This window comes from Bombina bombina, chromosome 3 (genome assembly GCF_027579735.1).
Source record: "Bombina bombina isolate aBomBom1 chromosome 3, aBomBom1.pri, whole genome shotgun sequence".
Lineage (NCBI taxonomy): Eukaryota > Metazoa > Chordata > Amphibia > Anura > Bombinatoridae > Bombina > Bombina bombina.
This window is the reverse complement of record NC_069501.1, coordinates 844,006,506-844,030,099: the sequence shown is the minus strand read 5'-3', so window position 1 is coordinate 844,030,099 and position 23,594 is coordinate 844,006,506. Positions and strand designations below refer to the sequence as shown.

The 23,594-nt window shown below is 40.3% G+C and overlaps 1 protein-coding gene across 1 annotated transcript in view; it reads right to left on the bottom strand.

Moving 5' to 3' along the window:
• Window positions 1-23,594, bottom strand: part of LOC128651951 (protein-lysine methyltransferase METTL21E-like) — a 187,814-nt gene that overhangs the window by 148,215 nt on the left and 16,005 nt on the right. Inside the window, exon 2 of the mRNA XM_053704912.1 lies at window positions 8,403-8,465. Coding sequence (XP_053560887.1) covers window positions 8,403-8,463 — 61 coding nt within the window. The 5' untranslated portion in view covers window positions 8,464-8,465. The remainder of the gene's footprint in view (window positions 1-8,402; window positions 8,466-23,594) is intronic.

The following is a 23,594-nucleotide window of genomic DNA, read 5'->3' as shown; positions in this document are numbered from 1 at the left end:
TAAATTGTCGCTTACCGGACCGGAGTTCCATCTCTAATTCCTTACTAACTTTTGTCTCCATTTTCCTCTCCTCTCAGAAGCTGCTGCACGTCTCACGGGGAATACATTAGACTTACTCACTAACTGCCGTCTTCAGTCTCATCGCGGTGACGTCATCCGCCTGCTGCATACTGCTCTGCAACTGAGCGCTCTCACAAACCGGAGCTCCGTTCTAACAAGCCGAATGTAAATGCTAAACCTCCTATTCTAAATCGCATTACATTCCGGTATATATACTTAAGCTGTTACCTTTCAATTCCTCTTTTTGTTTCTTGTTGCGTGCGTTCACATATACAATACCAGATACCAATCCTATTCCCTGAACCAAGTAAGGGTTTCCTAAGGGCAGTTTATTAACTTGCTGGTATCTTATACACGTAGGCATACTATACTACTTAATAATTCTACTCTGGGCCATTTCACCTTGCCTTGTTCTATAACAAACATTTGTTAAGTTTGCATAATCTGCTCCTATGGATTTCCCGGCATTATTCCTCCCTCCTGCAAATATTTTAGTGCTTACACAGAGCACAGGTGGCAGGCATAGGGAGAAATAGCCAACAAATCCTACAACATTAATTACAGCCTGGTGATATAAGAATACAGCTGCTTTCCATAGTAGCATTCTGCTGTATTCAGTATCTTTTTGCTACACTCAATACTTTTATACTTTCATGTTGAACTCAGCTAATTGTGGTCCTATTCCTCACTGGTACACTTCTGTAATTTTAGATTCCAGAATAAGGACTGTGACAGAATACTAAGCAAACATAACTATGGACCCAGCAGAGATCAACGCTAATATGCAAACTCTAAAGCAAAGGGTTGATTTGCTAACAGATGGCCTCAACACCTTAAAATTAGAGAATGACACGCTCAAAGCCTATATCAGGGATGTAGTGGATAAAAGAGTACCCATTATAGAACCCCAGGTTAGTGCTCCCGAAAAATTTTATGGAGACAGATCTCTCTATAGAGAGTTTAAAAATGCTTGTCTATTGATGTTTGCACTTAAACCACATACATACCCAAATGATAGGGTCAGAGTTCTCACCACTATTTCCTATTTAAGGGGTGAACCCCGTAATTGGGCTAACTCATTTTTTGAGAATAACGAAGATGTTTTGAATTCTTTAGATAATTTTTTTGCAGCTATGGGTCAGCTATATGAGGACCCATATAAACAGCTTACAGCTGAAAATGCAATGCGTAGTCTCAAACAAAGGAAAAGGGTTGTAGAGGACTACATCACCGAATTTAAAAAATGGGCAAAGGATTCCCAATGGAACAATCTTTTGCTCAGGAACCAGTTCAGGTTAGGGCTCTCTGATGGGATTAAGGATGAGCTATCACGTTCAGAACTGCCCCCTACCCTAGAGGAGCTTATGACCCTTTCCATTACCATCGATAGACGCCTAAGAGAAAGGCATCAGGAAAAATCCACACATGATCCATATCAAAAAAGACCAGTATCTATATCCCATAGCTCAGCAACATCAAAAACTACTACAGAACCTATGGATATCGGTTTTGTAAAGGGCCCTTTAACCCCTCAGGAAAAGCTAAGAAGACGATCTAACAACCTCTGTCTTTATTGTGCTTCAGAAGACCACACAGCCAGAGATTGTCCATCCCTTCTCAGACAAAACAAGGGTAAGAACTTGCAACCTTCTTATTGCTGTACTACTCAAGATACCAATGCTTTATACCTAAAATTACCCCTTCTCTTGCAGTGGGATCAACACCGTCTCCCCGCATCCGCGATAATTGACTCCGGTGCCACAGCTTCTTACATTGACAAAGAATTCGTTGATGTTAATAAAATACCCTTGATGCAAAAAAGGTCTCCTGTCTGTTTGAGAGGTATAGATGGCAAAACTATAACTACAGGGCCAGTAAAATACCATACCATCCCTTTACTTGTAACAACACATGATCATCATAGAGAATACATTTCTTTTGACGTAATCTCTTCACCTCTTTCTTCTGTTATCCTTGGTGTTTATTGGTTACACACTCACAATCCACACATTGACTGGAATACTTCTACACTTCAGTTTCACTCTGATTATTGTGAAAAAACCTGTTTCCCACCTGCTATTTTACACACCTCAGTAGCTCCCATTGACCTCACCATACCCGAAGTTTATCAAGACTTTGCAGATGTTTTTAGTAAAAAGGAGGCTGAAAGTCTACCTCCACACAGGAAGTACGATTGCCCCATTGAAATATACCCAGGTTCAGAGATCCCCTGTGGGCACATATTTCCCCTTTCCAATCCAGAACTCGCACACTTAAAAACTTATCTTGACGAAAACCTCAAGAAGGGTTTCATCCGACCCTCAACTTCCCCTGCAGCAGCAGGTATATTCTTCGTTAAAAATAAAGATGGCTCCCTCAGACCTATAGTTGATTATCGACAACTAAATAAAATCATGGTCAAGAATAGTTATCCTCTACCTCTAATCCCTGAGCTTATAGAGAGATTAGAGGGAGCTAAATATTTCACAAAACTTGATCTCAGAGGTGCTTACAACCTTGTCCGAATTAGAGCTGGAGACGAATGGCTGACGGCGTTTCGGACACGCTACGGTTTGTTCGAGTACGTCGTCATGCCATTCGGGTTATGTAACGCCCCTGCTACCTTCCAGCATCTAATCAATGATTTATTCAGAGACATCCTAGATATATTTATCGTTGTGTATCTGGATGACATTCTGATTTACTCCAAAACCTTAGAACAACATGTCTCCCATGTTAGGCAAGTTCTTTCTAGACTCAGAACAAATTTCTTGTATGCAAAAGCTGAGAAATGCATATTCAATTCTCAGACAATATCATTTCTGGGGTATGAGATATCTCCCCTAGGTATAAGGATGGAGAATAACAAAATAAAGGCTGTCCTAGATTGGCCTACACCTAGAACTCGACGTCAGGTACAGTCCTTCATGGGATTTGCTAATTTTTACAGAAAATTTATAAAAAACTTCTCTAAATTAGCAATCCCACTTACCAGACTGACAAAAGCCAATATACCTTTTAAATGGACAGATGAATCACAAAAAGCCTTTGATCTGTTCAAACAGAAATTTACAAGTGCTCCCATCCTGCATTTCCCAGACCCAAAACTTCAATATGTCTTAGAAGTCGACGCTTCCAACTATGCAGTTGGAGCGGTTCTATCCCAGAGACAGGATATTAAGCAACCTTTACATCCAGTTGCTTTTTTTTCAAGAACCCTCAATACGGCGCAACAAAACTATCCCATCGGAGATAAGGAGCTTCTAGCTATAAAACTCTCACTGGAACACTGGCGTCATCTTCTAGAAGGCACTACCATCCCAACATTAATATACACTGATCACCGGAATCTTCAGTATTTGAAATCCACAAGAACTCTTTCTGCAAGACAGGTCAGATGGAACTTATTCTTTTCTCGATTTAATTTTCTGATAACCTACCGACCGTCTGCAAAAAACCATAAAGCTGATGCCCTCTCACGCCTACCATTGGACACTCCGTCCCACCTGCATCATCAATCCCTGCTTCCATCACAAAACTTCATCTGTTTCACATATGATTCCATACCTATTGTTCGCCATGAACAACAAAAGGACCAAACTAAACCCCTACAACTGTTACAGCTCCATTCTGATGGTTGTTATTATCATAACAGTAGGTTATACATTCCCCCAACTCTCCGAACATCCTTACTACATTCAGTCCATGATTCTTTGCTCGCTGGTCACCCTGGCATCGCCAAGACGCAAGAGTTAGCAAAAAGGAATTATTGGTGGTCTAACATGACTAAAGATATCGTAAAACATGTATCATCATGTGCCATTTGTACTACTTCAAAAAGGAAGAAACAACCTCCATACGGCCTCTTACTTCCGTTACCTACTCCAAAGAGACCCTGGTCAGAAATAGCTCTAGATTTCGTAGTGGATTTGCCTTTATCCTCAAAATGCAATACTATCTTGGTCGTTGTAGATCTGTTTTCAAAGATGTGTCACTTCATCCCTTTTAGGAAATTACCTACCTCTCTGGAGACCGTTCACTTACTGATCTCACATGTAGTTAAACTTCACGGTCTACCCAAAACCATCCTCAGTGACAGAGGCACCCAATTTTCCAGTAGACTCTGGAATGAATTCTGTAAATTATTTAACATTGATAGAAGGTTGACCTCTGCATATCATCCACAGTCCAACGGACAAACCGAACGCTGTAATCAGTGGCTTGAACAATTCTTAAGATCTTTCTGTTCCTCTCAACAGCATCTCTGGGCGGACCATCTACCATTTGCAGAATTCTGCTACAACAATACCTTACATTCTACAACTAACCAAACTCCGTTCTTTTCCAACTATGGTTTTCATCCTAATTTTCAGCTACTTCCTACCCAGGATTCCTTATCACCTACCATCTCAGAATTTTCGGATACGATCTCTTCCAACTTCAGAATTATTGAATCCTCTATTGAAAATGCAAAGAAGACGTACAAAAGGTATTACGATAGACACAGAACCCCTCCTCCGAAATATGTTGAAGGCGATTTAGTGTGGCTCTCCACAAAAAATCTCAGGATGAACACTCCCTCAAAGAAACTCTCTCCCCTATACATTAGACCGTACCCGGTTGAACATGTGATTAACGAAAACGCTCTTCGTCTCAAATTGCCTGACACCCTGAAAGTTCACCCAACGTTCCACGTATCTCTACTGAAGCCTTATCGAGCACTTAGAGATTCTTCATCTCATCTTTATCACCCCCCTGTCACCGTTGATCCCGAGTTGCAATATGAGGTTCGAGAGATTCTTGATTCTCGTATTTTTCGTGGAGCTTTACAATACCTTGTGAGCTGGAAGGGCTACTCATCAGATGATGACTCCTGGGAACCGGCTACTAACATTTCTGCCCCTAGGCTTGTAACTCGGTTCCACCAGAGGAATCCGGATTCTCCTGGTCCCTGATCACCGGGGGTGCTCCTTGAAGGGGGGATCCTGTCAGGACATTTATCTGAATTAACTTTATGGTCCAGCAATCACTGTGCCTTTAAGATTTCTCCCTGTGTCTCCAACTCCACCCTATTTATAACTGATCTAGGCCCTACCTACTTTGCTTAGTATTGAAGCATTGCTGCCTTTGGTATCCAAGCCTCCTCATCTGTTTTGAACGCTGTTCATTTCAGTTGCCTTAAATTGTCGCTTACCGGACCGGAGTTCCATCTCTAATTCCTTACTAACTTCTGTCTCCATTTTCCTCTCCTCTCAGAAGCTGCTGCACGTCTCACGGGGAATACATTAGACTTACTCACTAACTGCCGTCTTCAGTCTCATCGCGGTGACGTCATCCGCCTGCTGCATACTGCTCTGCAACTGAGCGCTCTCACAAACCGGAGCTCCGTTCTAACAAGCCGAATGTAAGTGCTAAACCTCCTATTCTAAATCGCATTACATTCCGGTATATATACTTAAGCTGTTACCTTTCAATTCCTCTTTTTGTTTCTTGTTGCGTGCGTTCACATATACAATACCAGATACCAATCCTATTCCCTGAACCAAGTAAGGGTTTCCTAAGGGCAGTTTATTAACTTGCTGGTATCTTATACACGTAGGCATACTATACTACTTAATAATTCTACTCTGGGCCATTTCACCTTGCCTTGTTCTATAACAAACATTTGTTAAGTTTGCATAATCTGCTCCTATGGATTTCCCGGCATTATTCCTCCCTCCTGCAAATATTTTAGTGCTTACACAGAGCACAGGTGGCAGGCATAGGGAGAAATAGCCAACAAATCCTACAACATTAATTACAGCCTGGTGATATAAGAATACAGCTGCTTTCCATAGTAGCATTCTGCTGTATTCAGTATCTTTTTGCTACACTCAATACTTTTATACTTTCATGTTGAACTCAGCTAATTGTGGTCCTATTCCTCACTGGTACACTTCTGTAATTTTAGATTCCAGAATAAGGACTGTGACACCAATATAACATCTCAACATTCACAAATATACATTTCTGACATTCAAAACAAAAACAAAAACAAATCAGTGACCAATATAGCCACCTTTCTTTGCAAGGACACTCAAAAGCCTGCCATCCATGGATTCTGTCAGTGTTTTGATCTGTTCACCATCAACATTGCGTGCAGCAGCAACCACAGCCTCCCAGACACTGTTCAGAGAGGTGTACTGTTTTCCCTCCTTGTAAATCTCACATTTGATGATGGACCACAGGTTCTCAATGGGGTTCAGATCAGGTGAACAAGGAGGCCATGTCATTAGATTTTCTTCTTTTATACCCTTTCTTGCCAGCCACGCTGTGGAGTATTTGGACGCGTGTGATGGAGCATTGTCCTGCATGAAAATCATGTTTTTCTTGAAGGATGCAGACTTCTTCCTGTACCACTGCTTGAAGAAGGTGTCTTCCAGAAACTGGCAGTAGGACTGGGAGTTGAGCTTGACTCCATCCTCAACCTGAAAAGGCCCCACAAGCTCATCTTTGATGATACCAGCCCAAACCAGTACTCCACCTCCACCTTGCTGGCGTCTGAGTCGGACTGGAGCTCTCTGCCCTTTACCAATCCAGCCACGGGCCCATCCATCTGGCCCATCAAGACTCACTCTCATTTCATCAGTCCATAAAACCTTAGAAAAATCAGTCTTGAGATATTTCTTGGCCCAGTCTTGACGTTTCAGCTTGTGTGTCTTGTTCAGTGGTGGTCGTCTTTCAGCCTTTCTTACCTTGGCCATGTCTCTGAGTATTGCACACCTTGTGCTTTTGGGCACTCCAGTGATGTTGCAGCTCTGAAATATGGCTAAACTGGTGGCAAGTGGCATCTTGGCAGCTGCACGCTTGACTTTTCTCAGTTCATGGGCAGTTATTTTGCACCTTGGTTTTTCCACACGCTTCTTGCGACCCTGTTGACTATTTTGAATGAAACGCTTGATTGTTCGATGATCACGCTTCAGAAGCTTTGCAATTTTAAGAGTGCTGCATCCCTCTGCAAGATATCTCACTATTTTTTACTTTTCTGAGCCTGTCAAGTCCTTCTTTTGACCCATTTTGCCAAAGGAAAGGAAGTTGCCTAATAATTATGCACACCTGATATAGGGTGTTGATGTCATTAAACCACACCCCTTCTCATTACAGAGATGCACATCACCTAATATGCTTAATTGGTAGTAGGCTTTCGAGCCTATATAGCTTGGAGTAAGACAACATGCATAAAGAGGATGATGTGGTCAAAATACTCATTTGCCTAATAATTCTGCACTCCCTGTATGAAGCATCACATGTAACTACTGCTTTTTTCTAAAGTTATTCAGGGGTTGCAACCACCCTATGTTTAAATATTTAAACTATGTAAAAAAGTCAATTGTTTTCACTGAAACTTTTTCTCATGAAAATAATTTGGATTTTTTAATATATATTTTAAAGGGACAGAAAAGTCAAAATAAAACTTTAATGATTCAGATAGAGCATGCTATTTTAAACAACTTTCTAATTTGCTTGGTTCTATTGGTATTATTTGTTGAAGAGAATACTTAGGTGGGCTCAGGAGCAGTAATGCACTACTGGAATAGAGATGTTATTTGGAGGCTGCGCACATATGCCTCTTGTTATTGGCTCACCTGTTGTGTTCAGCTAGCTCCCAGTTGTACATTGCTGCTCCTTTAACAAAGGATACCAAGAGAAGCACACTTGATAACAGAAATAACTTGAGAGTTGTTTATGGGGTTCTATGCCCCTTTAATTGATTTTGTGTGTTGGTTTCCAATTTATATGTTACCATTTACTAAGAACTTGTTATGCATGCTGCAGAGTATGAAATGTATTTGACATTGCTCCTTTCAGTTAATTTTGGTATATACGAAACACATGACGTGTTGGCAGGCTTAATATATTTTGGCCAAAATATAAGAGGTGGGGGGGGGGGGGGGGCTTACTACTGTCTCAGTCAGGGGCCTCAACATTTCTAGAGGCAGCCCTGATCAACATACAGGTACTTCCCTACTGGTGATGTAATCGCTAAATCTACAAAACTGCAATTGTGCTTTTCCTTAATCCTGTGCATTTGGTTTTTGGATTACAAAATTGGAAGATTAAAATGAAGATAATTATTTTGTGTTGTTTTCGGGAGGTAAAGATTTTGAAATTAAGGGATATTAATGGCAGAAACATTTTGGGATTGTGATCACTGGAAAAACACCCTGACAATACCGACTGACACTATCTACCAAAAATAAACACAAAAAATCATTTTCATTTTATGCTTTAGAACTGTTTTCCGACAAACAAATAAATAATACAATAAATGCTAGAATTACATTACATTGTGTTAATGTTACCTTGATTTTCTTCCATTTTTGACTCATTAACAGGCTTGGTTAAATATTGTGCTCCATCCATCTCTGTAAGACAAATATTAACATGTTAAAAAGAATAAATACAAGAATAATGTCATGGAAAAGTATATTTTCCTTTTTATTGAAATTAATGACAGTCTAGGTATCAGATTATAGTGAGCCTAAAACCCACGTAATATCACAGTCCTCTAATTAAGCTTCTGAGGCTTGTGCCTCTTAAACAGTATTTCTGTTATACATCATTTATGATTATACAAATATCAAAGAGACGTCTATGCTATACAGTTTGGTCATTAAAAGGACATGAAACCCACATTTTTTCTTTAATGATTTAGAAAAGCATGCCATTTTAAACAAGTTTCAATTTATTTCTATTATCAACTTTGCTTTATTCTCTTGGTCGTAACGGTCTCCAAGGTCAGTGGCTGCTGATTGGTGGCTGCACATAGATGCCTCGTGTGAATGGCTCATAAAAAAAAACCAACTTAACACCTATTGTTCATGCGTTAACCTGACACCACGTTAGACCTACAGCAATTTAACTATCCAAAATATATATATTTTGGATAGTTAAATTGCACACAAGGGTTCCTGAAGGTATTAACAAAAGAATGGATGTAGATTTATTTGTAGAATAATACCATATAATTAATGGTCATAATATTCTAGCATTCTGATTAATAACCATGTTCCAGTAACAAGCTAAAAGCTTAAAGTAGTATAGTATCATTATTCATTTAGTTTTTGTTTTGTTCTCCTTAGCAATTCAATTGATTTTAATGATTATATAATCTTTGTATCATATAAGTTATTTCTTTTTTACTCTTTATTTTTTTAATTTATTCATTATATATATTTTTTTGTTTACTAGGGAATGTCCTCTATTTTTACTTTTTTATTTCTATATAATGTTAATCAATTCTCTTAAGACATAGGAGTTCGTCTTTTTCCCTTTGTCTGTTATGTATGATAAGTTTGTATAATCTTTTGCCCTGTATAAATATCTTCATGATCAGTACTACTGGTGCTGTTTATTATCAGCTAACCTAATTGGCCTGTAATGTGGGATCTTACTATGAGCCCATTGGCTGGCTATTTGTATATAAGGCATAGTATTACCTGTGATCCTTAGCCTCTGATGAAGCGCATGTGTGCATGCACAAAAAGCGTCAGGTGATCGTTGAGTTACTCACCTATGTATCCGGCAACTGCTGCTGAATAAATACCACTTTTTCAAGCCTCAAAGTCTCCGGTTCTCCCTTTCTCCTTACGGAACCTGGTTTCATATATATATATATATATATATATATATATATATATATATATATATTTATTTATTTTTATATATATATATATATATATATATATATATATATATATATATATATATATATATATATATAGGTAGAGAAAAGATAGGTATACAAAGCACTAGAGAAACACTACACAATTACACCTAAATAAGATATAAACACATATATACAGCGAGATGCTGAAATACAATGTCCAATAATTGTTCACTTGATAAAGGAATCCAGGAAGGGGAGTCAGTCTACTTACGGACAGACCTTCAATCAAATTAGGTATTTAGATAGTAATGACATCACTGTCAAAGGATTCCCCTGGTTTTTTTTTGTTTGTTTTTTAACAGGTAATTTTTATTGATGTATTAAACATAAGATACATTGCATACTTCAAAAACTAAGTACATAGCATAGAAACAACAGCACAAAGAGAATTTTTTCTATAATAATTTCACACTGCACATCAGTTTTCTTAAGCCTCATTTTTACAGAGGTCACCTTCACAATTACATATGAACTGTACTAGTCTATCTTTTTCCATGTAGGAGGTAAATATAGGGTAACCTTTAGTTTAGCAATATAGTCAATTAGGGCATCCATTCCATCTCTCCTCGGGGTTCTGAACAGGGGGGCCATATATACCTAACTTCACTCCACTAGATATATTAGTCAGGAAAGCTGCGTTATCTGCTTAGTCATGTCCGTATCTAGTCTATATATATGTGTGGGATAATGGGGTGGTTCATAGCGCAGTTGCTGGTTATTAGGGGATTGGAGGATTGGGAGTTTACAGAGATCGGTTCCTAGGGTTGTTCCTATAGTGTCTGCATTTAATCTGGAGGAGGTAACATACGTGTCCAATAAGTTTCCCATGGTTCCCACATTAAGCAGTAGTCATTCAGTCGTCTGAGTTCCCTATAGACATAGTTTTCCATATTTTTGATATGGTTGACATTATCTATGACACCTTGCCATCTAGGGGCTTGACTTTTCTTCCAATTTCTTGCAATAAGTAGTTTAGTGGAAGTAAGGATTCACAGAAGTACATTTTTCTTTGGTTTGGGGAGTTTCCCCACCCCAAGATGCAATACTGCTAGGGCCGGTGTTAATTTATCCAATAGTTCTAGCTCTCTACTGACCTTTTCAACATTGCTCCATATACTGGTCAACTTTGGGCAAGTCCACCAGACATGGAGCGGGGTGCCTATTTCCCCACAGTCTCTCCAACACAAAGGGGATGATCTGGGTAGAGTCTCTCTAGTTTTGCAGGCACTAGGTGCCATCTCGTAATTATTTTGAAAAATAGTTCATACAGGGTGACACAGTGAGTAGCTTGTTTAGTTAGGGCTATTGCCCTGTTCCACTCCTCCGGCTCATATGTGCATTGGAGGTCTCTTTCCCAGGCATCCATATGTACTGTTTTGGGTACAATGGATTCTGTAAGTAAACATTGATAGTGTACTGACAGAGGTTTATATAGTTGAAGGTTAGTGTCCCATCTTTGTTCCCAAGGGGTGAGCTCTCGCAATTCACTTTCCAAAAACCCCCAGGATTTCATCAATGTCCGCAATCTCAATAAACTGAACTGAAACTTAGGGGTCAAAGTGGTTAGTTCTAGCATAGATGTATGCGTTTTTAGCTGTTTGTTGCCATAGAAGTCTTTCAAGGAGACTATACCCGTGTTAGGCCAAGCACTAAGGTTAATGTCTGGGAGTCCAAGAAGCAGGCCCTGCACGGGATGTATGGGTGAGGGGTGTGGGGCAATATATTTATTATGCCGCAATTTCAGCCAGTGCTCCTGACATCCTCTAACTATATTGTTAGCAACATGAATTTTCGATTGCCAGTGTGAGGGCAGCCAGAGGAGATCCTCAAGGTTGACGTATGCTGGCAATGAAGCCTGCTCTAGTTCCTTCCACCTAGTCATGGGGAGCTCTTTCCCCCACGCTGAAGCATGGGTGATCATAGCTGCCTCATGATATTTTCTTATATTTGGTAAGCCCAGTCCCCCTTTTTCAATTGGTGCCTGGAGGATGTGGGCAGCTACGCGAGGTCTTTTGTCATTCCAAATGTAGGAATTGAATAGAGTCTGGGTAGTGATGTGGGGATCGGCATAGGGATGCAGCGGAATAGGTAAGTAAGCTTGGGAAGTATCATCATTTTAAGGGCTGCACCGCTACCCATCCACGATATCTCACTAGACCTCTGAGAGTTAAGCTCTACGTTAATTTTTTTTAATAGGGCCTCGTAATTTTCCTTAATGATGCTAGATCTCATATGAGAAAGAAACACTCCTAAGTGTCGTATACCTCTTGTATAGCATTGGAAAGAATAGAGAGATTGAATCCTACTTCTCTCATGCGAGGGAATATTAAGAAAATATGCTTCTGTTTTGCTGACATTGATCTTGTAATAGGAAAGTTCCCCAAACCTTCTTAATAGGTGTAGAAGGGGGGAGAGGGAGTCTAATGGCTCTGTAAGGAAAACTGTGAGGTCGTCCGCGAACAGGGCCAGCTTCTGGACGGTGTCATGTAATTGGAGTCCTTGTATATTAGGGCATGCCCTAATAGCTGCTCCTAGGGGTTCTATTGCTAGAACAAACAGCAGCGGGGACAAGAAGCATCCCTGCCTAGTGCCATTACTTATCTGTACCCTGGGGGAACAGAACCCTAGTCCTCTCACTAGTGCTGTGGGGGATGAGTACAGTGCCTTAACCGCATTCCGGTAACTTTTCCTGGACGCCAAATATCACCAGAGTTTGAAATAGATATTCCCTGTCAAATGCCTTTTCAGCATCTAATGACAGGGTGAGCATGGGGAGACCAAAATCCGCAGCTTCTGAATAAATGTTTAATAAGCGTCGGGTGTTGTCCGAACCTTGTCTATGTAGGACAAAGCCCACTTGATCTAGGTGTACAATGGATTCGAGATGACTAGTTAGTCTATTGGCTAGTATTTTAGCGTAAATTTTGGCATCTACGTTAATAAGCGAGATTGGCCTATAGCTCGAGCACAGTGTAGGGTCTTTGCCCTCTTTATGTATTGTAATGATATTGGCTTCCAAATATTCCAGGATAAAGCTACCTCTCTCAGCAACTGTTGTGTATAGTTGAAGTAGTATTGGGGACAGTATAGAACTAAGGGATTGATAGAAGGTAACAGTAAACCCATCTAGGCCTGGAGCTTTGTGGGGGGAAAGACTGGCTATAGCTACTTTAACTTCCTCTATCGTGAATCATGCTTCTAGGGCTTCTCTAGCATCCTCTGCCAAGGTGGGTAGGTTTAGCTCCCTTAGAAACTTGGCTATATCATCAGAATTCGCTCTATCTAGTGACTCTGAGGTCGCTATGTTGCATAAGGAAGAATAGTAATGGGCGAATGCTGTTCCAATTTCCATAGGTGAGTGAGCAATTCCATTTTGTGTTTTGATTGAGGCAATCCTACTCTGTTGCGTTCGTTTACGAAGTTTGTTGGCAAGTAACCAACCTGCTCTGTTCCCCTTAAAGTAGTACAGTTGTTTAAGTCTGTGCAAATTATCCTGCACTTTTAAAGTTTCTCGTTTGGCTATTTCCTCCCTGATAAGGCCTATCTGTCGGGCTATCTGGGGCTTAGGGTTCTATTTATTGGTAGTCTCCAAGTTGCGGAGTTCTCCATACATTTTAGCTAGTGAGCAATGAGCTGAATTGGGCTGTTTTCTTAATAAAATGTCCACAAAGATAGGCTTTGAAAGCTGCCCATATCATGTCTATGTCTGTAGTACCTATGTCGTTATGTGTCATGAAGTCTGTTATTGTCATAGTAAGTGAGGGAAGTTCTACATCTGATATCCATTCCTCAGAGAGCCTCCATGGGGGTCTACTGGTCAGTGATGGTATGCCAGTAAAGTCCAGACAGACCATGTCATGATCTGACCATGTGCATGGTTTAATGTATGGGTTTGCAAATTGGTCTAGGGTCCATGAGTCACAAAGTATGTAGTCAATTCTCAAATAGGAGTTGTGGGCCTTAGAGAAATTTGTAAAATATTTTTCTGTGGGTGCTAAACATCTCCATGCATCATAGAGATCATACTGATACATGAGTTTGCGAAATGCATTAGAGGTCGAGGAGATATTACGGTCTGCATGTGTTGTCAAAGTTGATCGTTTGTCGTGTAGTGGATCCCACACCATGATGAAATCCCCCCCAATAATCAAATGTCCCCTTTTGAGTTGACTTATTCGGGATAAAAGCTTTCGTAAAAAGGGGATTTGTCTGGAGTTAGGTGCATGAACGGAGACCAGGGTGTACAGGGTCCCCTCTAAATTACAGACAAGTATCAGGAACCTTCCCTCTTCATCCCTTTCGATGTGTTCTAGTTGGAAAGTCAGATCTTTACTAATCAGGATAGCTACTCCTCTGGACTTCCCCTCTGCATTAGATGCAGTTTCACATATTGGGTAATTCTTGAACACCCTGACTGTCCAGGCGTCTCTGGTCCAGTGTGTCTCTTGGAGGAATAGGACATGTACTTTATGTGTCTGTAGATAGTTCTGTAAGAGCTTTCTCTTCATGGGCAAATTTAAACCCTGCGAGTTTAGGGTGGCTAATCTAACTGGTGTCATGGCGTGAGTAAGTATAGGGTAGAGGAAGGTACACAGGTCTGAAGAAAAAGGGCGCTAGCGACCAAGCTAGTAAGTCAGGGAGATCAGGAGTAGGAATCTCCCTAGCTAAATATTTTCACAATGGATAAGATATCAGGTGCCCTAAAGACTATGTCTAAAAGTGGTAAGTAAACACTTTCACAATGAGTGTTCCCGTTGGTACATGACCAATGGAACACAACTTAAATTGGTGGGGTGGAGTTTAGCAGAGAGGAGTCTTGCTCCCCGCCAGTCCAAAGTATCATTAACAGTATAATAATCATAAATTTATGTATAACATATATAACACATAAAACATAATATACAAAACAACAGCAACAATATTTTAAATTGTAAGCGAGACCCTGCTGTCTAGACAGGGAGAGGCTATAAGTTATACAACGCTCCTATATAGCGACATCAGATGGGAAAGTCACTAAGAGTGCGTGGTACTCTACTGTAATCTACTGACTAATAATTTACTGCAAGGTATTCGTTAAGGTCTGGCGTTGTGGTCTGAATTTTATTTTTAATCCGTCATATTGACTGTTGCAAGTCTAATCAGTCTAAATTTATATATTGAGCACACACATTCAGTAGGGTTTATGGCACAACTGAGTATTTCTAGTAAAACAGTATTAACTAAGATGGCATTCTAATGTGCATGAAGTCAGTGTCTATCTTTGAAAGATTACCCCGCTCTTAACTAATGGGTAGTGATTGACTATGGTGTATGTACTAGGGTCATGCATCAAGGCCCGAGTTATACATTTTGCCTAGTCAACCTTATTTATGTCTGCAGGGTTGACCAACCTAAATTTATACATTTAATTTATACGTTTAACAGATCTTATAGCATAGCATAGCATTTCTAACATAACAATAGTAACTGAGTTAACATTCTAGTGCAGATAAATTTAGAGTCCATTCTTTACTTTATATGCATAGAGCAACCATTAATTTATAACATCTATGTTCAAATGATCTCACCCATCTTCATCTGTCATCTCAAGCCTCCTCCGGATGTGGTGTGAGGGCTTTCCTCACAGAAGTCTCTGAACTTATGACCTGATGTTTAATGTGGCTATGATTATGAGCAGATCCATCATGAACTCTTAGGTGCAGATGAGTCTCTGAGTACCTGAGCCTTTTTTAAAGTTGAAGCAGACCTTTGTGGGAGTGGGTCCCATACAGGTGCCGAAGCCCTCAGGCCGCTGTCTTTCACTTGTCCGGATGGTCAGTCCTCCGCATCTGCCGGGGGGAACTTCCACCTATGGAGCAGCTCTCGTGCCTGTTGTGGAGTGGAAGCTATAAATTGTAGGCTGTCTTTAGTTATGAATAACCTCACTGGGAATCCCCATCTGTATTTCAAGACGTTTTCTCTCAGTATTCTGGTGTATGGCTGATAGTGTCTCCGCAGCTGAAGTGTATGTGGTGAAAGGTCCTGGAAGATCTGTAGTTCAGAGTATTTGTCTGGCAAGGTTTTGTCTTTAGCCATAGTTCTAAGAATTTTTTCTCTGAATGTGTAATAATGAATTTTGGCTATGACGTCTCGTGGCTTCCCCTCGTCTGCTGACTGAGGTCTGATCGCCCTATGTGCTCTGTCTATGAGTGTTTCATCACCCACAGTGTGTCCCAATATTGCTTTGAATAGTTCTTGCAGATATACTTCTAAGTCTTGTTGTAGGACTGTCTCTGGGATCCCTTTTATGCGAATGTTGTTGCGGCGAGATTGGTCCTCCAGATCCGCCAGTTTTAATTCCAGATCTGTGATCTGGTTTGCTAGACTCTGGGAGTAGTTAAGAAGGTTGGTGTGATCAATTGTCAAATCCTCTTGTTTTCACTCCAGCGCCTCAGTGCGCTCATTAATTATGCCAATATCTCTCTTAAGGTTAGCATGTGACCTATCGAATTTTTTCGATAGGGAGTCGTGATGGGATGCCAATAGTGATCTAATTGTGTCCATTGAATTATTGGAAAGATTATCAGTTGCTGGTAAATGGGACAGCTGCTGCGACATGGCTTTACTTAGCTGATTATCTGGGATACTACTTGTATCTGAACCTTCATCTTCTGAACCGGTATGGGTTTGTCTGGTTATGTGTTGAAAGTGGTCAGCCACTGTTCTTTTCGGTGTATTATGAGCTTTCTGCTTCCGCTTGTGGGCTTGCAACATTGTTATATAGAGATTTCTATTTATCGTGGTTCTGCCTATTGTAAATGGAGACCTGCTGATCTGCTAATATGTTACTGCTGTTTCATGGACCGGCGGGGGGTCAGACTTTCGTTTGGTATTTTACATGTTATAGCAGTCTGGCATCAACAGAGAGAAAGGGGCGCCCAAACCTGCGCTGTAAATCAGGCCTCTGTATCAATGGCTAGGGTACTGTCTTCTGTACCCCTCTGGAAGGTGTTTCTTTGTGACAAATGGGTCTCTCTCCAGGGGAGGTGTCTCCTATAGACGACGTGGGGAAGGGTACTCAGGGTATGACCCGCAGGCAAAAAGGACCGGCGGGAAAGGGGGGAGAGAGACCAGACTCCCAGGGTTCTGAGGCTGTAGAATTCTAGGTTTTCTTATTTTCCCCCTGTTTGTTTAGAAGGCTAGTAGCGTTAAAGGCTTGGTCTAGGAGTGTCTATTTGCCCAGATACTGTGCAGGGTCAGTTGTGGTACTTAAAAATAAAAGAGCAGTGTCTCTCTTTGTCAGGGCACACAGACCCACTGTTAGTGTGTTTCAAACTTCCAGCTTCTTATGCAGCTGCTACTATGGTATTCTTCGGGGCTTTTTATAACACCCTTCTTAGTACACAGTTCGTATTTGAGGCTCCTACCAGTGAGCCAGAACCTTCGCCCCCCGCTCTGTCCTCAGTTATGGGCCTCTCGAGCACTCTTATCAGATTCCCACAGCGGCCCTAAAGAAGCATGAATTATGGCAAGAGGTATGGCTAAATGTCTCTCCTACCCCTTTCTCAGGGGGCTATATATTTTATAGTGGGTCCTCTTTTCTCCTGTGGCTCCCTTTCTCTTGGAGGGTGGCGGTAACTGTTGCGCGGCTAGACCGGGCAGAAGCAGGAGGCCGTACTGTGAGTTACAAGGCCCTGGTTGTCACGTGGGGTATGTGGACAACTATACTTGTGGCCGGGCAGCTAGGCGTGTGGATGGAGATGGTCAGGATGTATGTGATGTTGCGGTTTCTTACCCACTTGCTGAGCCTCAGATGTGTCAGGATCGCTCCTCTGTAGTTACTTCACACACTTCTTGTGGCCCGCCTCAAGCTCCCGTCAGGGACGCTGCAACTAAGATGGCGGTGTTTCGCGCCAAAGATGGTCCGGTATAGGTGAGCTTGGTTCCCTGCTCTCCCCTCTCTCCTGAGCCGCAGTGTCTTTGGAGCTTTGGTGTGACAATCTCCTGGGTGCTAGGTCGCTCGTAATCCGCTTCTGTTGCCTTCTTAGGACCTCAATGTCTTTCTGCTCTCTGCGGATTCTTAGTGCAGATCACCCTTGCGAGCTGTTAGATCCTCCGACTCTGTGTCTCAGCCCTCCGGAGCGGGTCCCCGACCCTCCGGAGTGTAGTAGGCTGGTGGTCTGAAGTCTCGATGTTAGGGTTCAGATCTGGAACTGATGCAGCTTCCAACACAGGCTTGTCCGCTTCTCGTGCTGTATAAAGTCTTTAAAATGTGTTGGTTACACAGTTTTTTTTATGCCCCAGTACAGTTAAAGACTATTATCCAAGTATATCAGAGTCCAGATTTTAGAATAAAGTAGTTATAACTTTGGTTTATGAGTAAACCCACAGAGAGCTCTTTCTATGTACGTCTTCTCTGCTTGGCAGCTAACTCCGCCCCCCCCCCGGATTCCCCTGTTTTTCAAATAACCCTCACATCTCCTGGACAAACCCTCAATCAGATAGGAAACGGCACAGCATTTGAAAGGAGGGGGTGTTCCGCCTGCGTCGTTCGAATAATGATGACGTCACTGTCAGAGTGTTCTTTTGGATATCAAGCGTCCCTCACGTCTTCCATACAAGAAAACATCAGAAGCAGAACATAATGTAATTCAGTTTAATAAACGCATTTAACACAAACTGACAGGAGAATCTTACTCTAGATTCTATAACCTCAATCAGGTATGAGGTATCAAAACAGCATGTAACATAAAATCCGCTCCTATGGCAAAAAAATTGTCTCTCTCTGTGCTCGGGCAAAAAGCGCTGAGTAGAAACTATGTATAAAAGGTGAATAAAATGTATATAAAAAACATAATTCCAGTAGCCAGGAGTCCCACAGAATAAACCTGACGCGTTTTGAAGATGAAAATCTTCTTCCTCAAAGGTAATAGGACTTGTCAATTAACCTGGCATGTGTAAACTAACTAGCTTTAAAGGTACAGTGGGCGTGTGTCATGGCGTATCTGCTCATGATTGGCTACTGCGGTTTTACCTGTTCACAGGTGTAGGGTCCTGATTGATAACAGGTTTGAGCAAATAAACATATATATATATATATATATATATATATTAAAAAAAACATATATAAATATATAGAAACCATGTAAAAGCAGTAATATATACAAATAATATTGATTATTGCACAATTGTCCGATTTTTTTACTTTTTTTTAAAAACACAGTGAAGAGATAAAATTCAATATAAATTATTACAAATGATATTAGTCTTGGGTGCATAGGTACAGCTTTAAAATTACTACCCAGATTATAGCGCATGCATATTTAAAACAAATTGGCGACCGGGCAATATAATACCAATTAAAGGTTAGGAGTGGGCATAAACAGTATCTCACAAAAGTGAGTACACCCCTCACATTTTTGTAAATATTTTATTATATCTTTTCATGTGACAACACTAAAGAAATGATACTTCGCTACAATGTAAAGTAGTAAGTGTACAACCTGTATAACAGTGTAAATTTGCTGTCCCCTCAAAATAACTCAACACACAGCCAATAATGTCTAAACTGTTGGCAACAAAAGTGAGTACACCCCTAAATGGAAATGTCCAAATTGGGCCCAAAGTGTCAATATTTTGTGTGGCCACCATTATTTTCCAGCACTTCCTTAACCTTCTTGGGCATGGAGTTCACCAGAGCTTCACAGGTTACCACTGAAGTCCTCTTCCACTCCTCCATGACAACATCACTTTGCTGGTGGATGTTAGAGAACTTGCACTCCCCCACCTTCCATTTGAGGATGCCCAACAGATGCTCAATTGGGTTTAGGTCTGAAGACATGCTTGGCCAGTCCACCACCTTTACCCTCAGCTTCTTTAGCAAGGCAGTGGCCGTTTTGGAGGTGTGTTTGGGGTCGTTATCATGTTGGAATACTGCCCTGCGGCCAAGTCCCTGAAGCAAGGGGATCATGCTCTGCTTCAGTATGTCACAGTACATGTTGGCATTCATGGTTTCCTCAAATAAACTGTAGCTCCTCAGTGCCAGCAGCACTCATGCAGGTCCAGACCATGACACTCCCACCACCATGCTTGACTGTAGGCAAGACACAATTGTCTTTGTACTCCTCAACTGGTTGCCGCCACACACGCTTGACACCATCTGAACCAAATAAGTTTATCTTGGTCTCATCGGACCACAGGACATGGTTCCAGTAATCCAGTCTGCTTGTCTTCAGCAATCTGTTTGCAGGCTTTCTTGTGCATCATCTTTAGAAGAGGCTTCCTTCTGGGATGACAGCCATGCCGGCCAATTTGATGCAGTGTGCATCATATGGTCTGAGCACTGACAGACTGAGCCCTCACCCCTTCAACCTCTGCAGCAATGCTGGAAGGACTCATACGTCTATTTCCCAAAGACAACCTCTGGATATGACGCTGAGCACGTGCACTCAACTTCTTTGGTCAGCCATGGTGAGGCCTGTTCTGAGTGGAACCTGTCCTTTGAAACCACTGTATGGTCTTGCCCACTGTGCTGCAGCTCAGTTTCAGGGTGATGGCAATCTTCTTATAGCCTAGGCCATCTTTATGTAGAGCAACCATTCTTTTTTTCAGATCCTCAGAGAGTTCTTTGCCATGAGGTGCCATGTTGAACTTCCAGTGACCAGTATGAGAGAGTGTGAGAGCGATAACACCAAATTTAACACACCTGCTCCCCATTCACACCTGAGACCTTGTAACACTAACGAGTCACATGACACAGAGGAGGGAAAATGGCTAATTGGGCCCAATTTGGACATTTCCACTTAGGGGTGTACTTACTTTTGTTGCCAATTTTTTAGACATTAATAGATGAGTGTTGAGTTATTTTGAGGGAACAGCAAATTTACACTGTTATACAGGCTGTACACTAACTACTTTACATTGTAGAAAAGTGTAATTTCTTCTGTGTTGTCACATGAAAAGATATAATAAAATATTTATAAAAATGTGAGGGGTGTACTCACTTTTGTGAGATATTGTATACCATAAGTGCGCAAATGTATGTTTGTATATGGCCCCCCAAAATTATACAAAGAGGGGAAGAATTTAGTTGAAACTACGCTATTAGAGTATGTGTGTATTGGTAGTTAGAAACAGAAAAACCAAAAAAAAAAGGAAGAACAAAGACAAAAACAAATACATATACAGGAAAGTGAGGGGATCTTTTTATAGGAATGCTACAATATCGATATCGATATTTAGACCTTCTGGTTGTAATGTATTCATATGATGAATCCAGAACATCTCTCTTTGTCTTAGTTTTAACATGTGATTACCTCCATTTTGGGGGGGGGGGGCTACACATTCTAAAACCGTACCTTTTAGACAACTAGGATCTTGTCCATGAACATTTCTAAAATGATTGGACAAAATGTGTTCTTTTTTCTCCATTTTTAATGAAAGGTCTTTTTGATCTAGAAAAATATATTGCAGTTTGCAGCTGCATTCAAGTAAATAGACTATATATTTAGTTTTACAGTTTGTAAGGGAGTTTATCTTACACATTTTAATATTAGTGTTTGAAGTTACTGATTTTGTTGGTTTATTTCTATTATAGGCATGTATACAACCTTGACAGTGCGCTCAATTGCATTTGAAAAAACCTATAATTTTTTTGTCCAAACCAATTTGTCTTACCTTTTAGTTGTTTAAGTCTACTTGGGGCTAATAAATTCGTCAAATTTTTGTTTTTCTTAAAAATAAAATGTGGTTGTCCTTCAAAAGTGGGTCTTGTTCCAATATGGGCCAACGTTTTTTTATGATTTGCTTAATTTCTGGAACGGCCTCATTGTATGTAGTGATGAAGCCTATTTTTGTATATAACCTTTGAATCTTTTATTATTTTTGTTTTTATTTTTATTGTTACTCTCAATAGTATTATCTGTCAGTTTTCCTGTGTTCTTTTTTAGTAGACTAGCTCTATCCATCTTTTTGACTCTATGGTATGCATTATTTAACAGCTTAGGGGGTATTTATTTTCGATACATTTTGATTTAAGAGTTCGGGCCTCTTGTTCAAAATCTTCCAACCTTGAGAAATTTCTACGAATCCTTTGTAATTGCCCAAAGGAATTATTGCATAGGCATGGTTGGTAATGTACGCTGTCTGTAGAAAATTTTACATCTGGTGCAATTAATATTTTGAGCATTACAGAGGCAATAAACCTGTTAACATGCAAGCACACACAAAAAAAAGAAAGCAAAATATTGGCACTTATGTTTACCAGCAACAATATTTTGTTGTGACGCAAATAAAATTTTAAAACACAAAAAAGGCCTCCTTTGGCTATAGTGGCAAAATTTTACACGTTATAATATATTGTTCTTGATGCATCGTATGAAGAACAAAGGAAAAAAAGTACTAAACCTGTTCCCCTCTTTACATTTTCCTTCTCTTATAGTTTTAACTAGTCACCTAAATTGACAACCTAATTGCAACTAATATTCATAAAACCTAGGTGACCATAAGCAGGATAGTGTCCTGAAAAAATAGGACAATACTACTGAACAGTGGCCGCTGAAGGGAGGGGGAGGAGGAGAGAGGAGAAATGAAAGAAAAAAAGAGGAGAAAAGAAGGAAAGAAGAAAAGAAGAAGAAAAAAAAAAAGAAAAATTTTTTGAATCACCAAATCCCTAATAAAACTAATTCTGAATTCCAAAATGGAAATATCAAATGATCAACTTCTCCAGGAGGTAAACTCTTTAAATATGGGGACCATTTTTGAAAAAAAGAGACTTAAATCACAATCATTGTTCATATCTGTATCATGTTGTTCAATAATACATTGTTTTCCCAGATAACCTTTAATTTCTACGAGACTGGGGATATTACCCTTTTCCAATAGTGAAAAATTACATTTCTAGCTGAGAGGATAATCATGTTGACTAATTTCTTGTGAGTATTACTTTGCTCTCCCCAATAGAAAAATAATATGAAATAAGGAGAAACCACTATAAGAGAGCTTCAAACCCTGAGGATCCAGTACTCTAGTTTCTGCCACATTTGTCTAACTTTGGGGCACCCCCATAACATATAAATCAAGTCTGCCGTATAGAAGGAACATTTTGGACATGCACAGAAAGTCAAATTCTTCCATCTAGCTCCTTTAGCTGGGGTGTAGTACGCCTGGTGCAACAGTTTCATGTGGGACTCTCTCCATGTTGAGGACATCGTGGTCTTAGCAACCATTTCCATAGATTTTTGAACTATCCCCTGATCAATAATAAATTGAAAATTATGGACATTCCATTGTTGGGACAGTTCAAGGAGATTTTGATCACCTCTTTTGGAGAGTAGAAGTTGATACCATAATGAGATTGAATGTATTACACTTCTAACTAATGGAAACCATTTTTCAAAAAGTCCCCAGGACCTGATCTAATCATGTTCACTAGCAAGACTAAACACATAATGCCTCATTTGCAGATATGCAAACGCTATTGGGAAGGTTATATTCAATTTTAATTGAATCAAATGATTTGATTGATAATAGGTTTAAGTCAACTAGTGCAGAGACCTTACTTAATCCCAGATGTGCCCATCTGGTAAATAGAGGGGACTGAGACCCTAGCTGAAAATCTGGGTTGCCATTGAAGGTTTGAAACCTTGAAATATAAGAATCGACACCTATTAAAGAAAGGAGCTTCCAAAATGCTTAAATTGGCGTGTAAATAGTTTTGAGCTGTTTGATGGTTTTAGGTATAAATTTAGCTCTGCAATGAACAAGGGAAATAGGAGAATATGAGTGGACTATTACGTTCCAGAGCATTGTTGGTGAAATAGTCAGATTCCAATATCCAGTCGGGTAT